Source organism: Rhipicephalus sanguineus, chromosome 5, assembly GCF_013339695.2.
Source record: "Rhipicephalus sanguineus isolate Rsan-2018 chromosome 5, BIME_Rsan_1.4, whole genome shotgun sequence".
Taxonomy (NCBI): Eukaryota; Metazoa; Arthropoda; class Arachnida; order Ixodida; family Ixodidae; genus Rhipicephalus; species Rhipicephalus sanguineus.
Genome location: NC_051180.1, coordinates 32797719 through 32820644, shown reverse-complemented (window position 1 = coordinate 32820644; position 22926 = coordinate 32797719). Strand labels below are relative to the sequence as shown.

The window sequence follows — 22926 nt, the reverse complement described above, 5'->3', positions numbered from 1 at the left end:
CAGTTATTCTAGTTTTACCTCTGAAGAATCAAAAATGTACAAAAAGATTACACGTTTGGAAAACATAAAAAACTTATCTCAGCAAGGAAGCAACGTAAGAACAATAACGATAAGGTATTGAAAGTTATGATAATGATAACGCTGTCTAATTTTGAACAAAGTGCTATTGAGACAACTAATTTAATCTTACCTTATAGGCGACATTTGTCACGACTGGATCAATTAAAGGCGCCACGTCAGCGATATTCATCCTCGGTCTCCTGTTCCCTTGGTATGGAAGCACGGTGAGTGTAATCCGGTTATTAAATGCGAAGCATTTCTTAGCGAACTTTTGGCACTTTGAGCGTTTCTATCTATCTATCTATCTATCTATCTATCTATCTATCTATCTATCTATCTATCTATCTATCTATCTATCTATCTATCTATCTATCTAGCCGCCTGCGTCTGGGTGCTCTCGTGATCGCCTCCTTAACTTGCTATAGACCAAGATTGGCATGGGAGGGCAAGAGCATTTGACGAATATGACTCTCGGGTCATTACATCAATACCGTGAAAATCCTGTCGCCTACGTTGTCGAACCCTTCCCTACAGACACGTGTGGCACATACCCGTGTACCACGGGCCGCGGTGTAGGGGTATGCGCCACAGGTGATTGACAGTTAATATATAGCAAGGAATGGCGAGAAAAGACATTAGTAATTTAAATGCGAGAACGTTAAGAAAAACCGACATCGGCAGCGTTGACCTGACGAATGGAAAGAATAAAAAGTTAGGACCCAGCAGGATTCGAACCCAAGCATTCTGCGTGGCAATGAGATATTCTACCGCAGAGCCACACGAGGTCTATAAACTGGTTTGGAAAACCAGCCTATGCAGGCGTGGTGTCCGTGCAACGTCAGTCGTGGTTGTGGTGCTGGCTATCTAAATTTACAAGAAAGCAATAACCACTACATATGGATTCCTACGATACAGGCGTCATATCAGATTAACGTCTGTGGTTCCAGGGTTGGCTCCGCTTTTATAGCAGTCTAATAAACATTACATTTGTATTCCTATGATTTAGCAAGCTATATTGAAGCACTGCTCGACCCCAGAGGAATACTTTAACGAAAATTGCATATGATATTCACACGATTGCGCCATAAAGAGCCCTCAGTTTTGATAATACTGACGTATGTACTCTAACATGAGGGCTGACGTTACGTCGCACCATAAGTTACCATTTAAGTGTCAGTGTTGTCGACGTGCCTGGTAAGCCCACGATGTGCACACAGCTACGACACTTACAAAAACACGTCGATCCACTTCGTAACGCTTGGCTCAAAGCCATAAAATACAGCACAGAAGTACTCGTTGACTGCTTCGCATGAAACCGATTCCCACAACGTGTGGGATCTGCCAATTTTTCTCGGTCATGCATATCCAGGTTCACTGGACAGCTCACCTTCGACAGGCCACCAAAATAACAAAAGCGCCAGAACTGGAAATATATTTCCTAACTAGACTAGCTGTAGTGCATAGTGTGCTGTTGGCTTTTCTTGTATGTACATTAAGGACATTAGCAGAGTTTGGTTCATATTCCTATCACACACCAATAATGGTTATCTATCTTGCTTGCTTTAACACCACGCGTCTTGTACTTTCCAGCCACGAACGGTGTGTGCTCTATCAGCGGGAAATAACATCCTTCATAGAAAAATAGCGATCGCAGAGTTTCCAAGGAAGAAATCGCAGGCAAGCCACATGCCGATTATTGTTGTGGTACAAACAAACTCTGCGAACCGTGAAACGGTTCTAAGTGTGTACAGAGGTTCATGCTGTCAATACACAATACCGTTACCATGGTTCTCATTACCGCATTCTCAGTTGTTATATAACATATCGTTATAGATATTGTTCCTTTATTTCAAGCTAATATGTTTTCTTTTGACGACATTGGAATACGTAATAATGAATGTACATAAAGCCACCAAATGTGACCATTTGAGGAAAGCCTAGACATTAAAATAAACAGTCTCATCTCGACAGTGTGAGATTTAGTAATTTGTTATGCAAGATAGCTACCCGCTAGCTTATCAAGAACTGGAGAGCGGATACAAATTAATGAGAAAAGCCGTCGACTGGAAAAAGTTATTACGTAAAGTGATTCGTAAAAAGTGGGTGAGAAAACAAACGAGCGTTAAGGACATCTCAGTCGAAATCAAGAAGAAGAAATAGACATGGGCAGGGTATGTAGCACGAAGGCAAGATAACCGCTGTTCATTAAGAGCAACAGACTGGACATTGAGAGAAGGCAGGCGCGCGAGGGGTAGACAAAGTTAGGTGGTGAAAACGAAGCCGCAGTTTGCGGCTTCGTTTGCGGGTACAACGTGGCAGCAGCAAGCGGAGGATCGGGTTGATTGGCGGAACATGAGAGAGGCATTTGCCCTACAGTGGACATAGTGCGACTGATGATGATGATGATGTAAGTGACTCGAGGGCACAAAACGAATAAGCTTGCAGGGCATAGGTAATTGGATATATCTCTTAAGCATAATTATTCGGTGTTGCACCACCGATCAAGGTATCTGTCGTTACTGTACTACATTATTCGCAAGTGGGGCGGTGTTGGTCGAGCTGCTATTTCTTGACCACAGATATGTACAGAAAAAAAGTGAACAGAACATATAGCAGGTACGGAGACGGGGGCGTAGTACAAACTTTTACTCAGTGAAATATAAAAGGACTTTTGTAGATCCTGAACAAGCTGCCATTTGACGAGCCTCTAAACACTGGCCAACACTGTAACAGACCTATGCAACTAACTTAAAGCCTTACGCTTTCCACGTCTTGCAGTACCATACGGTACTATCCACGTGGTTATATTCGCGCGAATGGTACCATCCACGCGGTACCATTCGCGTCCTATACCACGTGATGCTGTACGCGTTTCCTTAAAGTGTAGTTTAAAGTAACGCGACGGTGCATGGAGGCCTGGAACTTGTGTACAAAGCGTTAACTCGAGGGTAGGATTTCGCCAACGGAAGCATGACGTCGTGGCTAGTATTTAAATGCATCTGGTGTGTTTTACTGCATTGCCTATATGCCCGATATGCTCCCAAAATTATTACGCCAATTATTTTTTTATGCTGCTGCAGATCGCTCTGTCGTCAATGTTTACGGGCTTAGTGTTGGCCTTGTGGGTGGCTGTGGGACGCCTGCTGTACCCTGCCAAGCCCACTGGCGCCCGCACCACTCTGGAGGCGTGCGTGTTGAACTACACCGCCATTGCTCCTCCTCAGCGGAGTTACTACTCAGGGTGAGGCTTACCACTCAGGATGAGGCAAGATCATTGAAATAGTGATGTCATGGCATGTTGAGCGATTATCTTGTTAGATTTCAAGTACCACGGGGAGGTCAGTAATTGCAAACTCTCTGTTCATTTGTTAGTTATCCCGCTTCATTTACTATAGAAACACAAGCAATCTGCGACATCAGTCGCACTGACTTCTTGTGGGTTTTACTATTTTTCTTTCTGTAACACCATCGTCGAACAGATACCCTACGCTACGAATCTTTCTTACAGAGGGTCCTTATCACTCGGAATCTATGGCATTGGCGTGATCCAAGCACGGCTCCTTTTCCTTCCAAGGAAATTAAATACGAAATGTCGCCACTAATCAGATATCAAGCACACAATTTTGTGCGATGCACAAGACCACACAACAGCAGGAGCGCACGTTCAAGAGAGGGATCGGTGACTGTTGTTTGCTGCATATATATGCTATAGTATTAAAACTGGCCTTGATTTTGTCTTACAGACAAACATCTGACGGACGCAGTGGCTAGTGAATGTTCGTGCACTTCGGTCGTCTCAGCCAATAAAAATATTCGGCACAACTCCGTGAAACCTTGCCTGTTTGCACGCATTCCGATTTTATAAAAAATCGGTCCTTGTGATCTCCTTTCTATTTTTTGAAGCTACTGTAAGCCTATTCGTGCCCTTAACGATGCGTTGTCGCACTGATATTTGTTTATAAACGCATACAGTATAGTCATTGCGACAGTGGTGGTGTGCCTGTCTATGTCCAAAGTTCTTTTCCTTTTAGGGGCGAAGCTCCTTAAGGCGGCACCCGTTCGTCCCTCGTAGTAGTAGTAGTAGTAGTCCGTAACAAGTCTTACGCTTTGACCTCCAAGGTGGTGCCGGTGGGAGATTTTTCGTGTGCGTTGTCGAACAATAGAAAATTCGCAGCGTGCGCGTTAACTAAAAGCCGAATTCTTCTGTCTCTCTTTCCCCATTAGCAGCCATTGGCATGTTCCAGTAGGAAACGTTAGTAGAAGTAGAAGTGTAAGTGTTAGCTAAAAGCCGACTTCTTCTGTCACTCATTACCATTAGCAGCCATTGTTTACCTCCAAGGTAGTGCCTGGTGAGATTTCTCCTGTGCGTGATTAAACAATAAAAATTTTGTTCAAAACGCCGTTGATTGATGAAATAAACCAACGAAAGACGCCAGATGTTTTGTAAAAGCAGAACGAAAGAACGCCAGATGTTTCTAAAGCAAAACGAAAAGACGCCAGCTGCTTAACGAAAGACGCCAGATGTTTTCTAAAGCAATGGTTTTCTAAACAATGAAAATTCACAGCGTACATGTAAAATTAAAGTGAGCTGCAAGTCGTCATAACTCATCGAACCTTTAGTATAAACGCGCCCGATCTCACGTCGGTGATAATGTACTGGGCAGAATTCACAGATTCACGGTTTACCGATGAACCTCCGCAGCTTCGCCCACTCGTCATCATTCACTCCGTGGATATGCTGTGATTTTTTTCAGAGGAATATACGACCTATACAACGTGTCCTACATGTGGATTCCAGTCATCAGCTTTTTCGTCACGCTTCTGGTAGCCATCTCTCTCATAGTTATTTTTTGTGTGTTGAATTACATTTTTTCTGCGGTGCAGTGCTGCTAGTCTAGAGTCAAATGCGGAATAAGTTAGTGCGGGAAGCGTCTTCGCGACATGTTTAATTGTAGGATTGTTGTGGAAGTCAAGAACGTCAAGAACGCCCCAGCAGCTGTGCTGAACGACTTTGTAAACAGACGATAGGAAGTTGCACTTCGAAATTTTTTTGTGAAAACATAACTGGAGCTTGTCCCTCGCAAGTACTCATGGATTCAAATGCGACATCACTTTTTTTTTAGTATAATGACTTGTATGCGCAATTTCTCGAGATAACCACGTCATGTTCGGGTTCGAGCCGAAATCACGCCGATATGGCCCAAACTGAGGACAGTAGAAACGAAAACATGTGCATTTACTTTGCCCTCGATTGTCCTATTTCAATCCCTGAGTACTGTTCATTTCAATTTATCTTCAGCGGGATAGGTGTAGTAGCCTTTAAAAATAGAAGCTTTTCAAGCGTTATTAGTCGCACACAAAATTATTGGTCGCATTCAAAGGAGAGTTTCGAAGAGTGTTATTTGTCGACAAAATCCACTGCGACAGACAAAACGTGTGCAGGTTTTACGAAATTAAGCTGCTTTAGAGTTGGGAAGAAAAAAAACCTAAATATAGTATACGACCGGAGGCTACCACTCACGTGATCTGCTTACAGGTCCATCGTTCAGATGAGCCGAAGAAGCGCGACGCTATATTCTGCATCAGCATTTTCAGCTGCAGAACACGAAAGATACTTTCAATATTATAAATAGTGACGCATAATGCAGTACAAAAAATAAGCGGAAAAGTAGGAAAACTGAAGCAAAATGGTTGACGTTCGCCCTTTTGAAAAACAATCACTTGCGACTGTCTGGACGCTATTGCTATGTTGCATTAAGCACCTATTTCGTTGCAGGTCTAACCATCACCGTAAAATTATGGCATAATTACGCGACATAGTAGCAATCTTAAAAGTGGCTCAGTATGGAAAAAATTAGGGCCCCTACGCTCTGATGGTGCGAAGATTGGAAACAGAGGAGTTGGTAGTGTCCTGCTCATTTCCCTCATCCTCACTTTCACTTCCCTTTCCTACCCCTTGCTATACATTGTATACATGGCTAAGATATGCTTTACCCTCTCCCCTCCTCCTTGCCCTCCTCCTCACCGTCACTTTCCTTTCCCACCCCTTTGCTATGCTATACATTACATGGCTATGCTATGCTTTCTTCCTTTTTCTCTTTCTTTCTACCTCTTTCTTTTTCTCTCTCTCTCTCTCTCAATGTTAGGCTTAGCATACCTAGGCCTATTTAAGACTAATCAGGCTGAATTATATAGGGCTCAATTAGGCTTGATGGAAATGAATTAGTCTTAATTAGTTTAGCTTAATTAGGTTACATTAAGCTTAAATAAAGTAGGCGTCATTAGGCATACCTTAACGAGCGGTAGCGTAACTAGGCTTAGGCTAAATTGGGCCTAATCATATTTTATTATAAATAATTAGGCTTAAATAACCTTCACTCAATCAAACTTGGCGTAATTAGGCTCAACTATGCTTAACTTGTCTCAACCAGGCTTAACTTGTCTTGACACACTTGGCTTCGCGAGGTGACGTCATAGCCAGGCGCAGTTTTGTGTGCGCTACGCACGGTCTATTCATAACGAAAAGCTTAAACAGCTACGCTGTTAATATGCAGTGCAGGTCTGAAGATTCAGCAGCGAGAAGGCCCCAGACGTAGCCCTACTGAGGCAAAATATCCAAGTTATCTCGCTGTAGTGCACTCTTCAGCTACAATAAATATACGCTGTTTCATTGTGTTTGCACAGGCTTTAAGAAGTCAGCCGGTGTAGATCCGAGCTTGATAGCGCCGTGCATTAGGAAAATATAACTGAAGACGAGGACCCGCGAGAAGCAAGAGCCAGCCAAACAAGAGAAGCGCCGATGATGACGGAGGTATATGGACTGCATTTTGACATACTTAAGATGTCAGCAACTATTTTGTCTCATTCTACCAAAGAAAAACAAAAACAAAAAAGCAAGAGATTGAAAAATAGGTAAAGGGTAATAACGTGAGGTGATGACCTTAGAGAAGTTTTAGACCACTCAGCAATGGACCCAACTATGGGACGACTTACGGCCACACATTGTAGGCGTCCGAATTTCCTTGTTCTCGTGAACTCGAGACCACAACTGTCAAAGCAGATCAACCATCCACAAGAGAATTGGTTGGTTGGTTTGTGGTTGGTTTTAACGTGCCAAAGCGACGCAAACTATGATTGACACTGTATTGGAGGGCTTCGGATAATTTCGACCACCTGGGGTGCTTTAACGCGCACTGAAATCGAACAGTATACGCGGGCCTGTAGCATTTCGCCTCCCTCGAAATGTGACCGCCGGGGCTGGGATCCAACCCGCGGCTTTCGGTTCAGCAGCGGAGCACCGTAACCACATGGCTACCGCGGCGGCGCATAGTAAACTGTTTTTAGTCTAAGTATATGTAAGGTACTTTTGAGGGTTAAGTTTGATTAGGTAATTCGTAAACAATGATTAAAAAGCCGCTATAAATTATAAGCGAGGAGCAGTGCAGTCAAAATAACAAAACCAAGTGTACAGAACAAAGCAGTAAAAATATGGCACCTCATGTAACTTGGTTGGCCGCTATACACTTTAAGGCGAAAAAATTCCTTTTACTCGTATTGGTGAGCTCTGACTTGTCACATATATAACTCTCTTTAAAGATGCACATCAACTCTCATTGAAGATATTATACTCTCTTCGAAGTGTCGTGGGAGGCGTGACTCTCCAGAAGTATCTTACTTATTATGGATTTTTTTTTTTGACATGATGTCAGGTGATGTTGGCGCACAAATAAGGCACCGTCTTGGGCGTTTTTGTTTTCTTTCGTTGCAGGAGAAATCCGGTGACAGACAGGTGGAGTTCAGCGTTATCAGCGGCAGTGGAAACGGTTACGTGAATCACGCCATGACAAATGACAACGGCGTTGAACGAACAGATATTTAGCTGTCCGAAAGAATCCATGAGCAAAGTTGCGGACTGCGTCGACGTACCCCACTTTGTGCGCCTCTTAATTATTGATGTAAAGAACTCTCACTATTACACAATATAGCGTAGTGTAGATACAAATGCTGCATATACAAGAAGGCGTGTGTTACCGTTCGAAATGATAACGTGTTCATTACAAGAAGAGCTAACTGATGTTTGTTTACTTCGGGCGAGCAGTAGTTCCGTACCCATAATTTATCGCCATATCGTCGTGACTTTTTTAGCGCTGCGTTGTTGCATTAAATGTGAACGCATGAATGTGTTTCAGTGTTGCATGAATCAATGTTCCATGAATGAGTGTTTTCCCCATCACATTTCAAAGTGTAAGGGTGGCAGCGACGACGCATCCGGCATACCGCCTCACGCATTGTTTCTGCATGTGCAGCTATCTCGGCTTGCTGCCTATCAACATTCCAACGTGGAAAGCAAGCTCGATTACCCTAGTCAACGGCTTCCTGTAAGCTCTTCAGGTGTCGTCGACTTCGTCGTCTTGCCGCAAGTCCTCCAGGTGTCGTCAACTTTGTGTCGCACCGCTTATAACAAGCAGGAACATCACTGAGACTTCACTGGTGGCAGCGACGACGCATCCGGCATACCGGCTCACTCATTATTTCTGCATGTGCAGCTATCTCGGCTTGCTGCCTATCAACATTCCAACGTGGAAAGCAAGCCCGATTACCCTAGTCAACGGCTTCCTGTAAGCTCTTCAGGTGTCGTCGACTTCGTCGTCTTGCCGCAAGTCCTCCAGGTGTCGTCAACTTCGCGTCGCACCGCTCACAACAAACAGGACCATCACCGAGGCTTCACTGGTGGCAACGGCGACGCATCCGGCATTTCGCCTCACGCATTGTTTCTGCATGTGCAGCTATCTCGGCTTGCTGCCTATCAACATTCCAACGTGGAAAGCAAGCCCGATTACCCTAGTCAACGGCTTCCTGTAAGCTCTTCAGGTGTCGTCGACTTCGTCGTCTTGCCGCAAGTCCTCCAGGTGTCGTCAACTTTGTGTCGCACCGCTCATAACAAGCAGGAGCATCACTGAGACTTCACTGGTGGCAGCGACGACGCATCCGGCATACCGGCTCACTCATTGTTTCTGCATGTGCAGCTATCTCGGCTTGCTGCCTATCAACATTCCAACGTGGAAAGCAAGCCCGATTACCCTAGTCAACGGCTTCCTGTAAGCTCTTCAGGTGTCGTCGACTTCGTCGTCTTGCCGCAAGTCCTCCAGGTGTCGTCAACTTTGCGTCGCACCGCTCACAACAAACAGGACCATCACCGAGGCTTCACTGGTGGCAACGGCGACGCATCCGGCATTTCGCCTCACGCATTGTTTCTGCATGTGCAGCTATCTCGGCTTGCTGCCTATCAACATTCCAACGTGGAAAGCAAGCCCGATTACCCTAGTCAACGGCTTCCTGTAAGCTCTTCAGGTGTCGTCGACTTCGTCGTCTTGCCGCAAGTCCTCCAGGTGTCGTCAACTTCGCGTCGCACCGCTCACAACAAAGAGGACCATCACCGAGGCTTCACTGGTGGCAACGGCGACGCATCCGGCATTTCGCCTCACGCATTTTTTCTGCATGTGCAGGTTAGTCTTATAAAACTTTGTGCGCCATTTTTACTTGTTCGCTGTCGTTGCTGCCACTTTTTTTTTCTCTTGTACTATTGCTTCCGCGGTTGTTTGGTTACCGTTTTTTTTTTTTTTTTTTTGCAACATGCCGTCAAGTGCAGAGCTTGCCAAGCGGTTAGATGCAATTGCAGCTAAGGTAGAAAATGAAATCAGCAAACTCACTGATGACATAATCGGCAAGTTTTTGTTGAAGCTTTAGTGCTCTGGTCTTGATGCTGTAACGCTGAAGAAACAAGCGCAAAATTTGGAAACAAGTATGGGTGTCTTAAATGACATCATTGAAAAACTGCGCGATGAAAAGCTGAAGCTTACAGCTGATAACAAAAAGCTCATGTCAGAGAACAAAGCGCTGTCGGGAAGGATAGCCGAGCTGGAACAATACTCTAGAATGAACAATGTTGAGGTCAGGGGTGTTCCCTACCCAGGGGGAGGACTGCATCGCAGTTATGCAAACCATTGGCACTAAAATTGGGTGCCTGGTAACGGCGGCTGATTTCGATGTCGCTCACCGAGTCCCCACTAAAGTTCAAGGCAAGAAAAATATCGTAGCTAAATTCTGTTCGTGAAGAAAAAAGGATAAATTCGTCAGTGAGGCACACAAAGCTAACCTTCACCTGAGTGACATTGGTGTGAAAGCTTCTGTTGACAGCGCGGTCTATGTGAATGAGCACTTGACGCCGCGAAACAAGGCGCTCTTCTCGAAGGCACTGGCTTTGAAAAAACAACACAAATGGCAGTTTCTGTAGATCAGCAACTGCCAAATCAAGGCCAGGAAATCTGAGAAAACCAGAGTGTACCGCATAGCCGAGAAATCGGACCTAACGGTCATTAACTAATCCACTTTCGATTTGTGCCTGCTTCATTCCCATCCTTCTATCATGGCTTCATATTACAGAAGGAGTGAGCTAAACTACTTCTTTTCAGAATAGTAATCGCTCTCTTATCCATTTCAATGCGTCAAGTCTCCGCAAACATTACGATGACTTTCATAACCTGCTTTCTACCCTTTCTTTTACTTTTTCAGTCATTGCTGTCTCAGAAACCTGGCTTAGCGACGCTGATAAGAACTTGTACTGTTTCCCTTCACACAAATCTGAATATGCCCACCGCCAGTTAAGTAATCATGGGGAGCTGCTATCTATATCTTGTCTGGTATCCCGTATAAACGTAGACACGACCTCACGCTAAATATTCAGAATTGTGAATCAGTTTGGTTTTAATTCGATCATAACTTTCTGAACATAGATAGCAGAAATTTCATTTTTGGTTGCGTTTACCGGTCGCCTTCTTTCTCTGGATCTGATTTTTGTGTTTCCTTCGAAAAAATGATGACAATGTTATCTACATAGAATAAAAATGTTATAATTATGGGTGATATAAATTTATACTTATTGGATTCATCTGTGAACTCTGTCAGTTATTCATTGCGTTTTCATAGTTTTGGCTACGAATGCCTTATTTACGTCCCTACTCGTTCTGTATCCGGTGGTTCCAGAACTCTGATCGATCATGTATTGTCGAACCTTTTGTGTCCAACTGATGTAGGAGTACTTGAAACAGACATTACCGACCACGTTCCCGTCTTTCTGCGCGCTACATCTGCCCGCTATTCATATTCCAACTATTACACCAAACTCGTTTTTGATACAAAAAACATTCTTAGAAACCGTTTCCAATACTGACTGGTCTTCCGTTCCTGATACTAATGATCCGCAGGCACCTTATTCGCGATTTCTAACAAAATCGTCCTTACATTATTACTCCTGCTCCCAGATGCGCAAATGCAAAAACAAAGTGGCCTCACCTCAAAACCCTTGGGTCACTGACAATCTTCTTAAAACGATTCGTACACGCGAAAACCTTAAAAAAAAAAAGACAGCCATTCAATACAAACCTACGTGCGCGGTATAAGAAATCTTCCAACTCACTTTCTGCTCGACTTAAAGAAGCTAAAACCAAGTATTACGAGGAGAAGATACTTAAATGTGGCCCATATCAAGAAAAAATGGGAGATAGTGAATTCATTTTTGAATAGGAAACAAGCTGCGGATACTATATCAGAAATATCCCACGATGGTTGTACTTATCTTACACCACTTAAAACTGCAAATGCCTTTGGTGATTTTTTCTTTCCTGATATTCATCCGCATGCACAGCAAAACTTATACGCCTCAAAACGCCTTCCACAATCACTCTATACGTTTCCAACTACTCCAGATGAGGTGGCGTCAGTAATTGACAATTTAAGAATAACCAGTGCTGAGCTGGATAGCATTCATCCTGGCCATGTCAATTTCTAAACCACTATCATTTGTCTTATCTCAGATTATCAACCTCATGTTTAAAAAAGGAATCTTCCCTCGTGAACTCAAACGTGGTAGAATAACTCCAGTTTTTGAGAAAGGAGATCGCTCATTAGTATCAAATTATAGACCGATCTGTGTTTTACCCTTTTTCAGCAAGGTCACCGAAAAAATAATTGAAAAGCGATTGATAAAATATTTAAAGAAATTTAATATACTTTCACCTGACCAATTCGGATTTAGATCTGGTTACTCTACTGACCTAGCACTTATATCTCTTACTGACCAACTAAGGAAAGCCATTGATGACGGTAAATTTGCAGGTTCCGTATTCCTAGACTTTTCCCGGGCATTTGACACCATTGACCATGACATTCTTAATAGTAAACCAAACTCAATTGGTATACCTGGTCCTCCCTTACTACTACTACGCGACTACTTACGTGACAGGTATCAGGTTGTTGGTGTATGTAATGATTATTCTAAATCTAAAATGACTAATTTAGGCGCACCACAGGGGTCAATTTTGGGCCCCTTACTATTTTTACTTTATAATAATGACCTGCCTAATTTCCTTACACTTTCTAAGTGCATATTATATGCTGATGACACCACAATCATTAATTCTGACGAAGATCTATCAGTAGTAGTAACCCGGCTTAACTGTGACCTTCATAACTTGTTAGAATGGTGTAAAATTAATAGACTTACCATTAATCCCTCTAAAACTCAATTTCTCGTGTTTTCATCACAAAATAAATCACCATAGTGCATTCCTCCCATTTTCATTGATAACCACTCATTATCAGCAAGTGAAGAATGCGTATACCTAGGCGTAAATATCGACCGTAACTTGAAATTTCAAAACCGTGTAACACATTTAAAAAAAAAGTTATCACATGGAATATGCATCCTCATCAGGGCACGTTCATTTTCTTCACGACCGGTACTACTCTCACTTTATTTCGCGTTTGTACACTCCCACACTAATTACTGCATAACCTCCTGGGGGACACGTACACTACTCACCTAAAACCGCTACCAATCATTCAGAACCGGGCAATTACATTAACCACGTCTAGTCCACCCACATACAATACTAAACAGCTACTTTAAGAAAATAACATTCTCGAGGTTTGCCGCCCTTGTAAAATACAATCTCGCCACTTTTCTTTACAAAATAATTAATGAAGAAATCTCATTGTCAATAATTCCTTCATCATCTTTACTTAATACTAACCCAACTCGTTTCGCGCAGCGTAACAACTTCATTCTGCCCAAAGTGCGAACTAATTATGACAAACAAACAGTTCACTTTGCAGCCATATCATTATGGAATACGTTACCATTTTCAATAAAAATCCAAAAAAACCCTTAAATTTCGCGCTGAATTAAAAAAGTTCTTGTTACGTGACATTCATTCTTCTGCATAACTGGTTTTGGACTTGTCATTCTCTCCTCAAACTGTTGTTTTATTTTTTCTCTTTTTATGTTATTTGCACCTATAGTTTATATTACCGATGACACATAGTTGATGATAACATCGTCTTTTCGTTGTATCTGTATCTCATTATTATTGAATTTTGTAAAAATCTTACTATTTTTGCTACTGTCCTTGCCAATCAAATATTTATGTTAATATTGCATAGGAGGTCCTATTTCAGTTTACACTACGGGACCTCCTTCTGTATATCCTTATCTTGTACATTGTGTTATGAATGAATAAAGTTTGATTGATTGATTGATTGATTGATTGATTGATTGATTGATTGATTGATTGATTGATTGATTGATTGATTGATTGATTGATTGATTGATTGATTGATTGATTGATCATTGTCAAGCCGATAGCAGTATTTTGTTTACAGCATGCCTGTTTTGGCCGATGACATATATATATATATACAATGCACGTCTGAAAATGAATGCCAATTAGTCGATTAAAAAGATGCATTGATCAGTCCAATAAAATTATAGGTTTCAAGATAGGCTCCTCCTGCGGCCATACATCGCTTCCATGAGATTTCCAGGCATCGAAGGCTTAAAGGCAGGTCTCCTACGGAAGGTCCTTTAAAGCCTTGGTGCAAGCCTCTTTGACTTTGTCAACTGTTCCGAAATGGTGTCCTTTCATGCGAAATTTCAAGCGCGCAAACAAAAGGAAGTCTGGAGGAGTCATGTCAGGACAGTAGGGCAGCCGAGGAACCCTCGGCACCTTTGAGTCGACAAGGAGGCGGGTCAAGACGAAGGCGCCGTCTTCATCTGTGACCTCTTTACGACCTTCTATAAAGGTCTTATGCCGCCGGTACACATGATGTTATGGCTAACGATTATCACGAAAGCTCTTTATCATAGGAGAAGTTTCCACTTCGGACTTGTCGAATTTCACACAAAGCTTGATGGCAATCAAGCTTTGTGTGAATGAGCGCTGCGTTGTGGCTTGCACGGGAAATGGAAACGAGATTCACAAAAAGGTCTCTCCTTAGTATCCATGTAATATATATATATATATATATATATATATATATATATATATATATATATATATATATATATATATATATATATATATATATATATATATATATTCACCCATGTCTATCTATTTCACTGTCTCATAGTCATTTCTCATCAGATCACAATTCAGAATTACTGAAAACAGATATACAATATAGAGGCATGAAATCGTTCACTGAGCGAAAGGATGATGAGAGCAAAGCAAGTAAGTGTCCTATGTGTATAGAAGGACAGAACATTACTTTTAAGGGCTCGTTTTTCTTTAAGACACAATATTAATGAGAACTAACAGACAGCAATGCCAAGTAAAGTATAGGGGGTGTTAATTGTAGTAATTAGAATATTAGTTTCTAAGTCTGTTAGTTCTCATTAATATTGTGTCTAAAGAAAAAAAAAACGAGCCCTTAAAAGTAATCTTTCCTTCATTCATAGCGAGGGTCTCGTTCTGGCAGACTTCAGGTAGTATACGAGGGATTATTGGTCAGCTGCCTGCTCGTTAATATATCACGTGCTACGTGACGCCAAAAAGGCAGAAAAAAGTGTTCCACACTCGCCGCCATGGCTGCGACTGGCGCTGACTGACACTCCTAAGTTTCAATCCACATACATACCCTATAAAGTGGACGGGGAGATGACCGCCGCCGTAGCTCAGTGGTAGAGCATCGGACGCGTTATTCGAAGGTCGCAGGTTCGGTCCCTGCCGGCGGCAAGTTATCTTTTCGTCCACTTTACTTTCTTCACATATTCTAATTACTACAAATAACACCCCCTATACTTTCCTTGGCACTGCTGTCTGTTAGTTCTCATTAACTACGTGTATAGAAGCCATTTTCTGATGTGATTTCTTTTTGTTCATTTTATATCTATCTGGCGTGTTTGGACATGCTCGTTAGTCGCCAAGAGATGTTATGCTTAATCAAAATGCCCACAACAAGGAGTATGTTGAGATAACAGAGCATAACAATCGATACGCCAGATCTTCACTTCCCGCAAAACAAAAGTAAAAATACGTCAGCTAATTTCACAATGTGTATAACGATGCGAATGCTAACAACGCCGAAAGAGATTCGCTCAAAAGGTTCGTCGCAGCAGAAACGACGCGCCCAGAGATATGGTGACACCGTGCATTACAATGACACGCTGCTAACGAACGGAATTTTGTTCAGCGCTTCGTATTTGCTTGTTTGTTTTGTTATGCCTTTCGCCACTGCTGTCGTCGCTTCGCTGCGTGGTCGCTGTCTATAGACCGAGGTCCATACACTGAAGCCTACGCCGATGTTTCCAGAGACGAGAGCGACGCACAGTGCGTTTGACTGCAAAAGCGACCTGGTCAAGCGAACTCGTCGCCATGCTCTGCTGAATAACCTCGCCTAGGTGCATAACCTCGTTTGAGTGGAATGTACACTGAATATGAAGTTCAAAATACGCACTCATTTCATTGGCTACTGAAGGTCTAGTGTCAGGCCCAAAACAAAAATGGTGCGGCGCAAGAGCCGCATGGGCAGAGGCTGGCAAGGTAAACGCTCCTAACAAACATATCGCCCGGGCAACGTCCACATAAATGCGCTGTTATTTCGCATGGTAATCTTGAAAGTATAATTACTGATTTTTCAGTGGAAACTAAATAACAATTAGTCACAGATAATGGACGTACGTACACTATGCGCACCTACATTCATTCTTGAAAACAAGGGCAGAGAAAAAATCACGCCATCTCCCACTAAAGGGGACCATGAGGCGATGCGAAGCAGTGTTTCGGCATGTAGAGCCCGCGTTTCAGCGGGGGAGTGGCGAGGGGGGAAAGGGCAGAGGGGGAGGGGAGAGGGAGAGAGGGGAAGGGGATGAGGGAGGGGGAGGGAGGAAGGGAAGGGAGAAGGGGGAAGGGGAGGGAGAAAGGGAAGGGGAGAGGGGGAGGAGAAATGGGAGGGTAGAGGGGAAGAGGGTCCCGCCGCACACCACCACCACCACCACCGGTTTGAACATTGCTATAAGATGCTTCGCATCTAAAAATAACGAAAACATTTTCTGAAAACTATTAAACGAGCAGGCATGCACGATACCATATCCTAACCCAAATATTCCAAAACACTCTCCATTTAAACGCTTAATGAAAACGATTTTCTGCCTCATAGTTCATTCAATACTATATGCTATTGATATCTTGTGCTTCGCAATTCGTTGTTACATCTTCTGATGCCCTTATGAAGTTTACGCGAAGCCAACACCACGTTATATTCTTCGTAAACGCACAGTACAAGCCTAGCGTATCCCCAATTTCTTTGATTACTCGTACCAATAAATCTGCGATTAAACTGTGCCGTTTCACTTCATGAGCAGAATTTAGAGACGGCTTTCATCATAAGTAACGAAAAAAAAGGGGGGGGGTGACTGCAAATGCTTGAGTCTGAATAAAAGGAGCACCAAATTGTTTCTTGCACACTCTACTCCTAATTTAACCCAGAAAGAGTAGATTTGGCTTATTCCCAGTCTGTATGAGTGCTCACAATGTTTCTGAATTTCACGGCTTGCAAGAGTGACACCTGAGCAACTAGTAGCAACGTACAGAGGTGCGCGGATCAATATGCCCTTGCACCATGGTCTGCGGGCAGGCATATGACTATCCTGGATGGATCGCGGACAACGTTGGCGTAGAAGGCGCCCATGATTCGCAATTAGCACCAGCAAGACGGTGACAAATGGTGGCGCGCCTGTGGACATGTGAATGGGGGCGAGTCAGTGTTCGGTCACAGACCGCTGATAAATGGACTATTATTGCGCTCTCGTCCAGCGCAGTGTCTGTAGCTGCGCCTCCTGTTCGTGTTTCCTGTTTCCTCACTCTCACGTATTGCCATACTGGTATCTATCATGTTCCCCTATACGTCCTGGCCGCTTCGTCGCGGCCACCCATCACATTGTTTCCTTGGCCGCACATGCAGGCCAGTTCAAGGCACAATGTGTGCAACTGATTAAAGTAACTTTGAAGAATAGACTGTTGGACGATTTGGTAATTCCTTATGAGGGAAGCTACTTAAAAAAAACGTCGTCAAAGGGAGAACAGAACAGCACAAGCCCATTCTAACAACTGAAATTTTTATTGAAAACACGAAAAATATATCGGGCAAACCCACGTGTGCGTGATTAAACAAAAAAGACCTACATGTTCGCACCGAGATACCCAATATCTGCTTTGTGTAATGCTACAGAGGGCTTGGCGACACAACTCTTTCCTACTTTGGCGACGGAGCTGTGCACGCGGGACGGCGTTGCGCTCCCCGCTGGCGTGTCTGTCGCTTCAGCAAAGCAATAAATGCGTGACATTCGCGCGTCGACGTCGTTGCCTTTCTGTGGCACTTACTGAAGCAGTTTTATTAGTTGGTACTGTCGTACTCGAAGCAGTAGGTGGCGGAGAAACACCGTTGGCACATGTGGAAGCTGCACTGTACACTCTCGAAACGAGCCGTCACACGCTAACAAATCAAATCAAATCAAACTTTATTTCGTCCACAAGATTGTGTGTTGTGGAACACGAGGGCTCGAGAAAAAGTGGAACTATCCACTTGAGAAGCGCACGAGGCGAAAAGCAAGGCACGTAACTGCGTCGTCATCAAATCAAATCACCGCATACGCACCGAAAACCTCTGTTGCGCTCCTCAAACTACCGAAGCGCTCCCTACCTGCGCTCGTTACTGTGATGATGCAGTACTTCACTTCACCGCTCCCAGACGGCGACACTGCCCCCCGCCGACCAAGAGCACTGTGAGAGGGAGATATGAGAGATATAAGGTGAGTTTATGAAACCTCGTACATGTGCGCCGGTAGCGCAGTGGGTAGAGACCGGCAGCTATCGTCGCTGACCGAGAGGTCGTGGGTTCAACTCCCGGGTAATCGTAATCTATGAAGCTTCTTCTTTGTCGTCTGTATTTCATTGACGTAATTACATCAATGAAATACGTAATTGAAGCCATGGTGGACCCCAACATTGAACACTCTCGTGTTAAAAAAAATTTGACGCAAAACATGGAATGTTTTGTTCACGAGATATTCGTGCACTTTTCATAATGTAGTATTCGTGCACAAGACAGCGTACTGCTGCGCATAAGGTAATAGATAACATTTATTATGTCGGAAACTCGAGATGCAAACAAGGTTGCGGCTAGAAACTAAACAAACAAAAGAAGATACACGTGATTTTTTCTTTGTAGAAGAAATCGATAGATGTATCACATTTGGTCTTTTTCTTGACTCTAGTATACATTTATAGGGAACCCAAGCTCAAGTTCGGGCGCGATGCTCGCGCGGCTCAGCTGTGCGTTACTGGGGCAGACGCTGCCCGCGAAGGCTATTTGTCGCCGGATTTTACAGCGGCGGCGGCAAAGGACACGTGCGCGCATGCGCTCCTCATTCGGCCCGGAGCACTACTGGTCAGCAATAGTTACATTGTGACGCACCACAGATGGAATCCGAGAGTTCTGCGCGTGCGCGGAAGCGGGGGTGGCAGTATTGTGGTCGTGGATGCTCCCAATTGCGATAAGAGCAGTGGCGCCGCTCGACGTTGCTTTGGAGGTCTATAGAGTTTTGATATAGGTGATACTTCGGGGGATTAATCGAATGGCGACGGCACGTGGTAACGGTCTACACAGTTGCCGCATTCCTTTACTTGACTATCGTTTTTTTTTTAGTCGCAAGCGAAAACTGTATTCGCAGGGCACTTACTTACGCAAGTTACTCTTTAGGGGCGAAGCTCCTTAAAGCGGCACCCGTTCGTCCCCGTCGTAGTGCGTAACCAGTCTTAACGCTAGTACTAGATCTTGACCTCCAAGGTGGTGCCGGTGGGAGGTTTCTCCTGTGCGTTGTTGAACAATAAAAAATTCGCAGCGTGCGCGTTAACTAAAAGCCGAATTCTTCTGTCTCTCATTCCCCATTAGCAGCCATTGGCATGTTCCAGTAGGAAACGTTAGTAGAAGTAGAAGTGTAAGTGTTAGCTAAAAGCCGACTTCTTCGGTCTCTCATTCCCATTAGCAGCCATTGTTTACCTCCAAGGTAGTGCCTGGTGAGATTTCTCCTGTGCGTGATTAAACAATAAAAATTTTGTTCAAAACGCCGTTGATTGATGAAATAAACCAACGAAAGACGCCAGATGTTTTCTAAAAGCAAAACGAAAAGACGCCAGATGTTTCTAAAGCAAAACGAAAAGACGCCAGCTGCTTAACGAAAGACACCAGATGTTTCTCCTCTCCTACGGTTCCCCCCCCCCCCTATCTTTCCTCGCGGCGCAGCGGCGCCGACGCTGGCAGCCTCGCGAGGCAGCGTCGCGGCAGCGTCTTGATTGAAAAAAACGACCGCTCGCGCTGCACAACCGTTCACTGACTACCCCGTATATATAGGCACTGGATTTTGACCTCCAAGGTAGTGCGTGTGTGCGATTTCTCCTGTGCGTGATTAAACAATGAAAATTCACAGCGCACATGTAAAATTAAAGTGAGCTGCAAGTCGTCATAACTCTCATCGAACCTTTAGTATAAACACGCCCGATCTCACGTCGGTGATGATTTACTGGGCAGAATTCACGGAAGATTCACGGTTTACCGATGAACCTCCGCAGCTTCGCCCACTCATCATCATTCACTCCGTGGATATGTTGTGATTCTTTCGCTAATTATACGTACGGTCGGTTGTGGCCGCTGCAACTTTCGCTGCAAGTGAAACCTGTATCCTCGAAGGTAATTTCGCGTAAGATATTTAGAGCGTACGAACTAACGAAGAAGACACTCAGATCTGTATAACCGGAAATAAGTTCTAAACAGGTATTTGTGACGTTTTTTCTTTCCAACTCCTGCCTGGCGTTTCAAGGTAGTCTGAATTGAAAGAGAGAATCCTGAGAAGCCGACATAAAAAAGAAAGAAGAATGAAAGTAAGATTGGTAGTCTGCTCAGATATTTAACGCACCGACCTATAAAACTCTAGGAAATGTTGCTTTGAACAAGCACGCAATTACACTAGGTATAGCTGTAGTCAGTGAGCAGGACCGTGCGAGAAGGAGGCGATATATTCACTTCCGAAGAACCGGCATTTGGGCGAGTTGGATTGCGCTAAACATGATGAGTGGTTTTCAGCGCAAACGACTAAATTCACTTCCTTATGAAGAGAAGGATGTAACAAAAACCAATCGCCTCGGTTCTGTTCCCAGTTTTCTCACTGTATACAAGGGGTTTTCAGAGTTAATATTAATAATCAATCAATCAATCAATCAATCAATCAATCAATCAATCATTTATTTAACGTGCCCAACAACCGTAAGGTCTTTGTGCAGGTGCACGCAAAAAAACAATAAAAATAAACAATACAATGCAGACAGTTTTCAGAAATAAAAAGAGCAAAAACACGTAGACAATGAGAAATGAACACAAAATGGGAGGAGTAAAATAAGACAACACGAGAAATATTGACGGGGAGTAAAAAATTAGATTGCATATATACAACTATGCGGAAAGACTGAGAAGGGAAGACTTTGTACATTGTGCCACACTATGTCAAAACAGTGCGAAGCTCGGATAAAAACAATGATTGTGGACTATGAAAAACGTCAAGATCAAGAAAATTAACATTATAGAGACTTTGTATTCTGTGAATAATATTAAGAATATTGAGAATAGATTATTATTATTATTGTTATTATTATTATTATTATTATTATTATTATTATTATTATTATTATTATTATTATTATTATTATTATTATTATTATTATTATTATTATTATTATTATTATTAATGATAAATTCCTTAGGTTTTACACGCCGTAATATGATTATGAGGCGCGCCGTAGTGGAGGGCTCCGGAAATTTCGACCACCTGGGGTATTTTGACGTGCACCTAAGCGTAGTACACGGGCATCTAGCATTTTCGCCTTCGTCCAAAATGCGACCGTCGTGGCCGGGATCGATCCCGCAACCTGCGGGTCCGCAGCGGAGTAACGTAACCACTGTATCCCTGCGGGTCCTAGAGTAACATAATAGAAACGCGCTTACACGTTAGGCGCAGAAAGCTTTCAGAGGGTGGCGGGGCAGGACCAATAAATACATCGACTGAGAAGAAAAAGAAGAGGGCTTTCGCCTTCGCATCATCTTAGGACTATCCATAGTTAATAACTATTTTCCGACTGGGATACATGATGAAAGCGCCCTTGATGTCACTCTGAGCTTCTGCAAAAAGAACATTCTGTTTGCGGGAGACTTCAACTCCCATCATGTGTCGTGGGGTTTCCGCACAGACACATCGGGAAAACGGTTATTTGACTGGACTAACTCAAACCACTTTATGTGTCTAAATTCCAAAGTTGCCACTTTTGTTCGATGTACCTCGAGATCCGTCCTAGATTTAACATTCGCTAGCTCAAACGTTTTAATCTCGTCTTGGACTGTGCTTGATGCTGCTACAAGTAGTGATCACCGTCCACTTGTATTTGAAGTCAAGATCCCAGTATTATCGGTAGACTACCAGGCGCAAAATTTTGTAAACTACTCCAAATTTAAAAAGAATTTACAGTCAACTTTGTCATCATTGTCCAGTATGGAGAGAAATGTTAAAGCTATGAGTCTTTGCTCAGTTTTAAAACGTACCATAACAAAATCACAGTTCACTATATCGTCAGCAAAAGGAAATTCCGTGTGTGCATGGTGGAATTCGGATTGTGCAAGAGATTATAGACGCCGAAAAGCGGCCTGGAAGAAACTTCTTATAAACCAAAGTCCTACTAATTGGCGAAATTATTTGTACGCTAAAGCTATGTTCAAAAGAACAGTATCATTAGCGAAAGATGAATATGACGAAAAACGATATAATTTTCTATCCAAGAGTGGTAATAAAAAAGCTCTGTTTAGATTTCTTCGTAGTCGTAAGGCTATTGCAGCGCCCGTAAACATTGACTCGGTTATTCTTTCACCTAAGGAATTGGCAGATTTATTAACCGAAATTGCATCGGGCCTTGAAAAGCGATTTACATCACAGTTACAACTAAAGTTTGTAAAGCATTCTTGTGTGAACGATTTTAGCGAAGTAAATATGGAAGAACTTGCGCGTGTCATTCGCCTTCTCCCTAATTCAGCTCCAGGCCCAGATGGAGTTACGTCAGAAATGTTAAAGATATTATTTGATATATCTCCAGACGATCTTCTTAACGTCGTCAACCACTCCCTTAGAAATGGCTGGATTCCTCCTGACTGGAGGCTTGCAAAAATTGTTCCCCTTCTTAAAAAACAGGGAGCGGGAATGCAGATAGACAACGTTAGGCCAATCGCTCTAACGTCCCATGTCGTTAAATTAATAGAAAGAATTTTATACATAAGAATTATGAAGTTTATCACAGATAATGCAATACTGAGCGCATGCCAGATTGGATTTCGACCCGGTTGCTCGATATGGTGTGCACATGTCGATTTAGAGGCTCGTATAAAACTTGCCCGGCACAGAAGACAATTATCGGCTTTAGTAACCCTAGATTT

General features: G+C 43.2%; 1 protein-coding gene across 1 annotated transcript in view; it reads left to right on the top strand.

The window, feature by feature from the left end:
• Window positions 1–6853, top strand: part of LOC119394605 (sodium-coupled monocarboxylate transporter 2) — a 35101-nt gene extending 28248 nt beyond the window's left edge. Inside the window, 4 exon segments of the mRNA XM_049415913.1 lie at window positions 198–284; window positions 3141–3301; window positions 4815–4912; window positions 6745–6853. Of these exon segments, the coding sequence (XP_049271870.1) occupies window positions 198–284; window positions 3141–3301; window positions 4815–4912; window positions 6745–6806 (408 nt within the window). The 3' untranslated portion in view covers window positions 6807–6853.
• Window positions 6854–22926: the final 16073 nt, after the last annotated feature.